This window comes from Triturus cristatus, chromosome 12 (assembly GCF_964204655.1).
Source record: "Triturus cristatus chromosome 12, aTriCri1.1, whole genome shotgun sequence".
Taxonomy (NCBI): domain Eukaryota; kingdom Metazoa; phylum Chordata; class Amphibia; order Caudata; family Salamandridae; genus Triturus; species Triturus cristatus.
The window spans coordinates 651,413,343-651,424,452 of NC_140595.1; the positions used below are offsets into that span (position 1 = coordinate 651,413,343).

Consider the following 11,110-nt stretch of genomic DNA (forward strand, 5'->3'; position numbering starts at 1 on the left):
ACGAGATGGCGCTTGCTAGAGCCCACCCTTCCCTCTAGATGTACAGCAAGAGCTTGGAGCATGGGTTGTCTCAAACCTTTTCCCAGGGGCCACAAAGTATTATCATTGGCATGTCAAAGGGCCACACTGATACCAGTAATGCGAGGGTCGGATGATGGAAGGTGGGCGCAGGAGGACGTGAAGCAGATGCATGTGTAGACAACAAACCGAGCCTTCACGTGACTTCTGTCTGCCGTCATCGCCCTATGCTCCTGCACCAAGAATTAAAGACAAAGCACTAACTTCTAATGTAAGACGTGAGCGGGACAGAGAGACTCATCTGGTGGCTGATTTGCAAAATGTGAAACCAGAAAACCTGGGATCAGTCCTGGCTTCCCCACTTACCAAATTGAGTGGTCCTAGGCAATTGGTTAATTTCGCTTTGCGTTCTTTTTCTTCATTACCACACACAAGAGCCCTTAAAATATACGAGTTCAGGATGTGTGCAGTAGAAAACCTTCTATTGTATTTTATGTAATAAACTATAATGTTGTTACAATTATATAACGACCAAGGCTACACACAAGCTGCACCTGGCGAATGATTTGCCTCTTGGTTCACTAAGGACAGTGTTTTCAGAATGGGGGCGTCATGAATGTTTCCAAGTTTACGTTTGAAAACTGACCCTTTTTATAAGTACTTCTAAATGCATTGATATCATCTGATCTACTAAGGTAAAACGCTCATGCATAGTAATAAAAACACTTTTTTGAAGTTTGCAGAGTGTTTATCATGTTTCACATGTTTAGTCCAATATGGCTTCCAAAACTAAAGGCATTCCTAAAGATAAGTTGTCTAGGACACCTTCTTTTTTTCTTTACCATTACTTTAATTAAGGTATAAACAAAGTATTGCCGTTTCACAGCTTTCTGAATGTTCCTGCTCTGTCAATTGTGGCCCCGTGCTGCTGTTCACCAGGGGCCGCAATTAAAAGTTAGGAGGGCTGCATGTGGCCCTTGGGCCGTACTTTGATTATCCCTGGGACCTTAGAGGCTGTTTCTGTGTCGTAGCTCTGTTGGTAGCAGATGCCTTTCCTCTTGGAATGGAAGAGGCTCTGTAAATCCCGGGAGAGGATCTGAAGAAGCGGATGGGGCAATGTTATGGTTTATCTCAGGCCACACATTTTTCATGTTGGTGCAGCAGGCTCCTTAATGATTGACATTGTTCTATTAGTCTTCAAAATTGTCCGAGCTTTCCATACGAAACTCCAAAAACCAACATGAATGGGTTTCTGAATCTTCAGACGCGGCCTTTGTAACGTATTTAAAATATTCATTTATAAATGCCCGTCACTCACGTTGTCGATAATGTTCCCAAACGTGCTTGATTGCAAATCCCCCGCTCTTTGCTGTGTGGAGAAGAGTTTACGGCTGCTACTGCTCTGTCTTTGGGTTGCTTTCTGATGCTGAGCACTTGTTGCATACTGGAGGCTTGTCAAAGTTTAGTGCGAGACCTGAGGCCAAAACGTTATGATAACCCTGTAAATGCTTCCTGCTTTTTAAGTCAAGCCTGGGCAGCACATGCGCTGCTCTGCAAGACATGTTGTATTCAGGTAGGGACTTGAAGCTCTGCCCACTCTCCGTCTATATTTTTCATTGGCTTGTGTCATTGTCCACTGTAAACTGTGGCTGTTCATTGGTCAATATGCTTAGTAGTCCCTCCTTAGTACCGCCTTGTCTCATTTTGTAACCTCTCATTGGCGACACCCCCTGTTACGTGTGTTGTTACTCGGTAGCCTCCGAGCACTATTTTCTCAAATAGCTTTGTCATGCCTGCTGTTTGCAGGCAGGACAAGCTCTGTCCTAATGCTTCTTAATTTTTTTCTAGCACGGGCGCTGAATGCATTTACAATGCAATAGGTCTCGCATTTAAGAGTTTAATCAATTGGCATTGTAAATGACAAGGCCTTTTATTTATCTGTTTTAAAAACAACACATAAATAAAAGGCATTGTCATTTACAGTGCCAATAGCTCAAACTCTTGTAAATGCGAGACATATTGCATTGCAAATGCTTATTTCAGATGCCATAAGCATCTCTAAGTCTTTCAAAAATGTAATTTGGGAAAAGCTAAATCAAGGCGTCTGGCGCCATCTAGTGGTGCTGTCAAGTTCTCTGCCTCACTAGAAGTGACTACGACACGCCTCCTTGCACTTAAAAATCTATAAATATTGCAGAAAGTGAGCGGAATCCTGGAACCTCGCTGCCCTCAACTGTGACCGCCATGGCATGCTGAAGTATGTATAGCATTTTCTATACTTACTGGCCATGTTGTCTTTCAGTTTTCATCTCATCTGATGTGCTCCCTGGCCAGCGCCTACTACCAATGCGCTAGTGTAAAGAAGATGTCCCAGGTTAAAGGAATTTATCCAGAAAATATGTGGGCCATAAGTCATTTTACCATGTTTACATCGAATTCCTATGAGTTTTGGTTTCCACTGCTAGACTGTCGTTTGACTGAGCTATGAATTTAAGCAATGGCATCTCTTTTCATCGTTTAACTAGTAGTTATGGCGAGGGCCCTCGAACGCCCAAAAGAATTGGCGGCGTTTTTCTAGAGCTCATGTTAAAGTTGGTTGGTTTTGTTTCCTTGATACAATTTTCAAAGTTATATCTCGAACTGTGTTAGTTCTAACGCATTTACGAGCACCCATACACAATTACATGTAGAACCAATTTGTATGATGCAATGGTTGTCCAAATTGTCTCACAGGTGCCATTTAGCAGATTTATAATATGAATGTATGTATATGTACATAAGCACCAGAGCAGCACAATAGATAAAGGATTAATTGCGATTTTAATGTAAAGTCAAATTTTTAATGAGATTTTATTGCATTGAACCTGAAATTTCACTTTTTGTTTATGTATTTCTTTATATAATAGTGGTGTAGAGCGCCGCATGTCCCTGTTTGGTTACTTCACAGCGCTGCAAAATCTTGACGAGAATTACTTTATTCAGAAATAGAGAATGATGGCCCTTAGAGTCTGGTCGGTGAGAGGGAACCTTGTTCGTTGTTCTTCAAGCACGATATGTTTGCATATGAATCAGTTGTAGGCACTTTTGAAAAACTCAGTTTTTCACTGTTTTCTGAACCTGACATATTTATTTATGCAACGTTATATAAAGTGGAGTCCCAAGTGTAATACAGCACTTTTTATTAGCAAAATTAGGTTCCAAGTTAGAGCGTAAGATGAGAAATGGACACAATCACATTTTTAGGGTAGGCACACTGGATGCTTGTCTGTGAAGCCTGCAGCCACCAATAGTGCAGTGCAGACCATAACAACAACACGGGACAGGTCGCCTGGCTGACTACGACTCACAAGAAGTAAAGAGTTGTGCTCCAGATGCAAGTGAGGGGGCTGAGAGACAGGGGGAGAAGGGATGTTGTTCGTAATGATTTTCTTTTAACCCACTACTGGCATGCTGAAATGTAGGCCCATGTGTGATTCTCTACAATGAATGAAACAGACATTATTAATTTCTCGAAATGTACTTCTCACTGTTTCCCACCCACCATTGCACTATATCAAGTTACGTTCATCGCAAGAGCATTAATGTACAAAAGCAGTATTATTTTTATTTTTGTAAGAAAATCAAAACACAAATGTGGCCGAGTCTGGCATGCATTAGTCTCGTCTTAGTACACGCATGTGCAAAGCATTTCCACGTGTTTTCGTGTTTGTGCACTTTAATTTCACGACACACTGTTAGTAAATATTACTGAGAAGTTAATCCGAGCAGGTTCTATTTCCTCAAAATCCTGCTCCATCACACACACCTGATGCTCTTTTGACAATTGATGACCTGGATATAAGATAATTCTGTGAAAATCAAAAACAGTATATTATCTGCTGCTTGAGCGGGAGATTCTGCAAATAAAAGAAATCTACTGAAGTATACAAAAAGCTGTCTCAGCCACTGGAAATTCCACTGGGCTGCTTCCCACACCATCGTTAATTTGCACACTTGCCACCTGAGTTTAGACCCAGCCATATACATATCAATTTTAGGCTGGGGGCGGGCGCGCCAATAGGAACTTACAGGCATACCTGTTTCACTTAGGGTGGACCAAGCTACATCTGACTGTAAAGCCCCAACCAGCAGCTGAGATTGGAAACTGATGGGTGCAGTATAAGATTGACTTATGGATTAGACGATCCAAATAATTGTGATGCTCTCCGCTGTGTCACTGTGTAATCATCTTGCATTAAAGGTAGGAACAACAAGAGATAGAATAAAAAAAAGTCAACCCTCTGTTCAACTCCGACCTTATCTAATGGCATCATGTCACAATTCTATAGGTTCTATACATCTATAGAGTTATGTTGATTACACATTGATTCCCAGAGAATTATATTGGACTGAGGCCCTGAATATGATGTGTCAGCAAAGCGAAATTACCATATAGAATTCTACTTCACCTGATCATGAGTGGGCCTGTGTTCCTGCACCCGGTTTTCCCGGGGGTTGGAAATATCTCATTTTAATGGGTGGTAATTGTAGAAGGGTGGAGCATTTAATGCTTCCTCTACCAGGCTTTTTCTGCTCCATTCCTTCCCTACTCCACACACAGAAGCCCCTGCATACATTTACCACCTGCTTAGTGCTAGTGGTAAATGTATGCTTTTTAAGCATTAAACCGATATGTAATTGTGTGGTTTTATGACTGGTAAGTCTGATTCGATGCTGTAATTCCCCATACCATCGGCTTCAAGTCTTAATTGTATTTTACTTTGCTGGTGTTACCGCATGGTAACATACATTTTGCGTGCAGATTTAACACTATGCTAGTGAGAACACAAATTCCATAGCAACATTAATAAAGCATGGGACGTGCAATGTGATTTGTACAAAAGCACAGTCTGTTTTTTACTTCTACATGAAATCCACATGCATTCTCAGATCCCTTACATGGTGTGATCGCGGTTACAACAGAATATTTCAGCGTGGCCAGTCATTCAGATTGCATGGCTCATAGGTTTTTGGAATGCTTGTGAATTCCAAATTGGATGAAGGAAAGCCTTTCTCCTCATCGAATCAGAATTGGTTGCCTTTGAAATGTATTATTCAGCGAGGTGATATCAGAATAAATGGTCAGTAGATCTAGGAACTTAACCCTACAAATTCCTCCCAACATTGTTTTTTTGCAAATACTAAGCGAATTTATATCTAGCCGAAAATAAAGAATTATTTAAATCCTCAGTTTTTCGTAATTCTGTTCAACAGTTTCCACTTAGGCTGCCAGCAAAATTCCCAGGGGACCTAAAATAGAAAAAGTATATTCTGTGATCAACCATCCCCTATTACCTTGTCCTCCTGATAAATCGGTACAAAAATCGAAATAACTGAATGTGCCAACTACTTGCCAAATTTTGCATAGGTTTGTCGAGCAGTGGCAAGTTATTAGCACAGCACAAAGGCCTTTTAATCATTAACTACAGTCACTATTACTGCTTCATACTTAAAACTGACAGTTTGTTGCCTTCTTTCTTATTTCCGTTTCTCTTAAGACCGCAGACTATCTTCTTTAATTTATTGCTAATTATATTTGGATTCTCCTACTTGCCTAATGGATTTTAGGTTACTCCTCCCTACTTCTTAGATGGATGACAGTGCTTTTTACAACTGCATAAGATTGAATGTGACTCACAAAGGACACAAGCGTGAATCCTTGTTTTTAGCGAAGCTCTAGAGTAGTGTTCGAATAATGTATTTATTATGTCTGGTTGTATTCATTGCATACCTTTTATGGATTTATAAAAACCAGTGGCTGTGGTTTGTATTTAATATTACAGATTTGTACGATATTACAAAAAGTAAAAAAAAATCCATTTTTGTAACCTTTGTGTTGTAGATCAGCAGGGAAATGCTACAAAGAATCCCAATCTTAAAGACTCTTCGCCAGAAGGAGCAGGAGGCAGGGAAGGACGTCTCCCTGAAGGATGAGCGCCTTCCGAATGAGAACAATCAACGGCCTGTCCTGAAAACCAAAGTAGATCTCAAGACCATGAGTGTGGAGACCAGCCCAGTCCAACCTGAACACAACAGGGGAGGAAATGAAAGATCACCAGAAAAGCAGGGACCCTACGATGCTTGTACCATTACTACAGTTTATATAGGGAATATCCCTCAAGATGTTCGAGTCAGTGAGTTGAAGAGTGCCTTACGAGAAAGAGACGTGTTACCGCTGCGCCTCAACTGGCATGGTGCGCAGCGTAGAGCCTTCCTGGATTACAAGGACCAGGCCACTGCTGAGAACGTGTTGTCTTCTCTAGCAGGATTGTGCATTGGTGGGAAGACACTCCGAGCAGAGCTTGCCAAAAACCAGCGAGTTAGGAGAGGCGATAGCCATTCCTCTGAAACAACTGCCTGACACAGAATTTGCCATATCTCTCTTTTTGTTTAGTAAACTGAACTATGCATGTTTTGCAGGGAATTTAATCGCTATAGTTTCCAAAAATCAAGATTGGAGTATAAACAAAGATTTTATTGTACTGTACAAAAAAATTGAAAATGCTGCAATTCCGACTGTTCTGTAATTCAAAGAGTTCTGCACAAAGGGCAGTTTTATATTGGAAGCAGAGAAATCATTTATTATTTTTATGCCATGAATAAGAAGGCCTTTCTCTGTGATCATGGCGGCCATTATTGAAATCCAAGGACTACCAGAGTGTACCTACCTGAACCCTTGTGGGAATATTCCCTTTGGGTAGTTGCCAGAATAGTGCTTGAATTGATTGTCTGCCACATCCTTATGAAGTCCTTGAGTTAAAAGAAATAACTCACTATGTGATATAAGACTCTGCATAAGCAGGTTGTAATAAAATTACTTATTTTAAAGGTTTGTATGTTACAGACGTACTCTGCAGCTTTTGCTCTTTTCACCATATTATTTTCAAGTTGTGGCATTGGGGCTAATCATACCCCAAACCCCATAGAACGGCTCACTGCTGGAAGGAAAACACCTCTGTTCAGAATGTTAAAGTTGTCCGTCTGTCCCTTATAATGCCCTCCAGGACTACCTAGTGGTTTCTCTCTTAGACGTTTGATATTCCTGTGTGTCCTGTGGGTGTGACCCATGCCATTTTGTGTTTTTTGTCACTATCAGCACCAGGTTCCAATCCAGGGGAACTTGCCAAGTGGTGCCCTTTTTGCGACTGAATTTGGTGACTCTCCCTCTCAAGCCATGGTGTTTGCTGACTGGTGATGGTGGCACCAGCTTGATTATTTTCGGGGAACACTAGCTTTTTCATCTGTACAACTGTCGAGAGTCTACTTACTTCTCTTCCAAGTAAAAAGTCTGTCTAACCCACTGAACTGGTATATCTGCCATCATCATGTGCGGGTCATGTATGAAGTAAGTATTTTGTGTGATATCTGTGGTTCACGGGTGGAGTGGTGAATGGTGGGGTCCTTTTGGACACCATATACATGATTCACAAGATATTGGTGCCCTTTGTGTCTGCTATGTTCTTTTGGACATACCTGTCTACACGTACACTTTCCCCATCAACCTCCCTGAACCTATGGATACAGTTTGTGGGTGGAGGTCCCCAGAATATTTCCATCCCATGTCTCTGGATGTGGCTATCTTCCATGGGAACAGTAGCAGTTGTAGACCTATGTCCTAGCCCAATACACATCAAACTTTTCTCACTGGGGACTCTGGGATTAGATGCCTGCAACATTTGGTGAGGAACAGGACCACAAGCTTCTTCAGTATTAGAGCAGGTTGAGAATTGTTTAATTTGGTAAGCTGTCTGATATGAGTCTGGCACCCCCCTTGGCCACCAGAAGAGGAGAAGTATGGACCATTATTCCTAAACTTAGTATGTTTATTCCTTGCTGTCTGTACATTTAGGAGATCTATACATCACTGTAGTAGAAGAGGACACTTGGCAAGTAATTCAACCCCTTTTTTTGGTTTCCATTTTCTCTACAGACTGAGCCCAAATCTAGAACTAGTGCAGTGTTATTTGGCATCCATTTCCTGTGGATAGAATGAAAACTTACTTGCCTGTAAGAGCAGATGGACTACTACTGCCAGGTGGGGAATTCGCCTACTGCACGATAAAATTGTGCAAGACAGAGCTCAAAGGAAACATGTCTGAGGACATCTCAAATGATTGAGATTGCTCTGGAGACATGAGGTTGCAGAGCCCTGGGGCCTATGATAAACCAATATTCAAGGAGAAACATTATCTGGGTCTAGGTGCTGCAACGTTGCCTATGGTCAAAGTAACGGAAAATCTGCACTTTCTCCAATCCATCTCCAACACCATAAGAACCAGAAGGTAGTCAGCTGTCAATAACCCGCCCACCTCTGGTATGACCTCAGCTTTGCTGGTGCAGGATATCACCTTTATGTTGAAACCATTATAGATATCTTTCTAGCCCATCTCATTTTGGGGCTATTAACATTTGCAGTTGCAGCCAGGACCAAACTCTAAGCGCTCAGCCCCTATTTGGTCCTGATTTGACTAATGACTCCCAGGAGTGCATCTCTACTGAAAAAGCTTCAAAATGAGTGTTAAATTTAAAGAACAGACACATAACCTAAAACATCACTGGGAAAACCATCTTAGTAAATATGGCCTCTCTATTTCATCTAGTGCTTTTAAACCCAAAGATCTAGGGCCTAAACTTGTTTTTTGACTCAAGTGACATTATACACTGTGTCCCTCACTGGATACTATTAACCATGATCACCGGAGACTCCATCACCAGGACATTAGGGGAGCACCGGTGGCTTTGCTAGATGAGGTTCTAGTTGTTTATATTGTAGGTTCTGTTGAAATACTTAATGTAAAGGGGGGCATCTTTCATCCTAACCTTGAAACCACTGTGGTACCTACTGCTGGTCCAAGACCATAGTTTTGCCCAGTAGTCCCACTTATGCACCCCTTGTCCACTTCCATACTCTTTTGCAGGTAAAGGGCTCTCGCTAAATACTAAGTGTCTTAGTTCTCTTCAGTAGTCCTGAGTCAACCCAAACCACGCCATACAGGAAAACATTGGTAATAGAGCCAATGCTATCCCAAATATAGTGCTAAAACACTGTAATAGTCAGGGTTTTATCTTGGCCCATGAATGTGCTTAGCATCTTCACGTTTTTTTGAAGCTTTATTAGTTTCAAGTGTTTATTTACCTTTGTGTTAAATAGAGTTCCTTTCTTTTACTGAATTAGAACATTGGAATGTTGGGAGCTCCACTGAAGCCAATGGAGTGCTCTGGGCTTCTAATGGCTGGTAGAAGCCCGGAGCTCCACCGTTCCAATGTTTGACTTTGTTCACAGCTGTTGCTGTGAATAAAGGCCTCTTGGAGCCCAAGGGGACTTAAACCCCCTCGGGCTCCGAGAGGCGTTTGTTTTTGCTAATTAGAACATCGTGTCCTCTTGGAACAGAATGTTCTAATAGCCTTTAAACCCTCCGTAGCGGGCTATAGCGGCCATTAAAGGCCCACTACCTTGTTATAGGCCTTTGGCTCGGGCCCTTAATGTCTGCTAGAGCCTGCTACAGCTATAGTAAAGCACTGACTGGACATTAATGGTATTGAGCGGTATTTACTGAGTCACACTGCATCTGAGTTACTAACCTCATTCACCCTTAAAATCATAACTCCACAACTTTGGTACCCTTAGACGTCAAGTGCCGAAAGGGTAAAACTTGGCTGTCCACTGGACGACCAGTACCCAGTAAAAAGGACTTGCACAGGATCCCAGAAAAAGATCTTCAGTTGTCTTTGTTCGCTTCTCTGCAGGCTGAACTAACCATAGAAACACATCTCCGTGTTTAGGAGTGTGAAAAAAACATAATTGATGGTCTGGGTGCGTGAATTAATATGAACTACTTGTAATTACTCCCTCTGTTGTTTTTTTGCCACAAAAATGATCTATAAATAATCGAATGATATACCCTCAGAGTAAATACCAATCATTCCGATTGACTCAGTTATTTCAGTTCATCATTGTAGTGCTGTTAATGGGACACTCTAATTGATATGCATATGTCCAGATGTGGCGACCAAGTAAGAGGCACTCCAGCAGTAGCTAACGATGATACCCAACAAGACTAATACTTGTCTGGGGATGCGTCTGTTCTCATTGAGAGAGGCCAAGGCATGGCATTTCGGGATGGACTCTCCTTTGTGAGCCGGGTGCAAGCTGTTTCCTTATTATTAGTCTCTGTCTGTAATGACACAGATGGACTAAAAAACGATGTACTGGAATGCACCCGGAGTAATATCTAGTGGCTCAGATTATTTCAAACATTTCCTTAAACAATTTTTGTGCCATTTAATTGTCAGTCTGAGAGCACTAGAGCCTAAGTAGTGCAAGCTGTCTGTGTTACCCACCAGTGAACTTCTTGCACCTTGTGTTTATTCTGAGAAACCTAAGGCCGTTTATGCACTTTTTATGCATTCCAGCTATTATAAACCCTACACAGCTCCACATATAATCATATGTAGTATGACTCACCATTGTAATACCAACGCCTCAGCTAATTCTACTGCTTTTGCCCTTCCGGTGGTGTGCTGACTACTCAGACAGGACAGATGACCGATCCCATCATGATCGCCACTGTTGCCATGAATCCCAAAGTATGCATATGACAAATGTACATGTCACAAGATTCCCACAATGTGTAACTTTTCACATAAGTATCCAGTACTAGTATGTTTATGCTACCTCTTGAATGCAATTTCTCAAAAGCCACCAATGTCTTGTCTTGATGTCACAGATGTTTGGTGAGGATACATAATCAACAACTTTGCATCCGTCTTGGCTTGTTTTTCACTGAATGTGATGGTGAACCTGACAGTGTCATGTCTGCTAAGGCTCTGTTGTGATATGCCTTTTCCTGCTAAAAAAACAAATTACTTCATTGTGACTGTATCATTCAGCCAGGACACCACATAGTACCGGTGTATAGACTAGGTCCATGTATGTGTTACTTTTGAATGTTAGAGATGTTTCTTGTACTGATTTCACATCTCAATATGTTACTTTTCAGAGCATCAGACACTGGTCACAACAGTATGACAACCCTATCACCTTGTCTTATGG

The 11,110-nt window shown here is 41.6% G+C and overlaps 1 protein-coding gene across 2 annotated transcripts in view; it reads left to right on the top strand.

Moving 5' to 3' along the window:
• MTHFSD (methenyltetrahydrofolate synthetase domain containing) overlaps positions 1 to 6,889 on the top strand; it is a 116,760-nt gene extending 109,871 nt beyond the window's left edge. For both annotated transcript variants that reach the window (XM_085637817.1, XM_085637818.1), the window contains exon 9: positions 5,900 to 6,889. In XM_085637817.1, coding sequence (XP_085493943.1) covers positions 5,900 to 6,418 — 519 coding nt within the window. In that variant the 3' untranslated portion in view covers positions 6,419 to 6,889. The remainder of the gene's footprint in view (positions 1 to 5,899) is intronic.
• Positions 6,890 to 11,110: the final 4,221 nt, after the last annotated feature.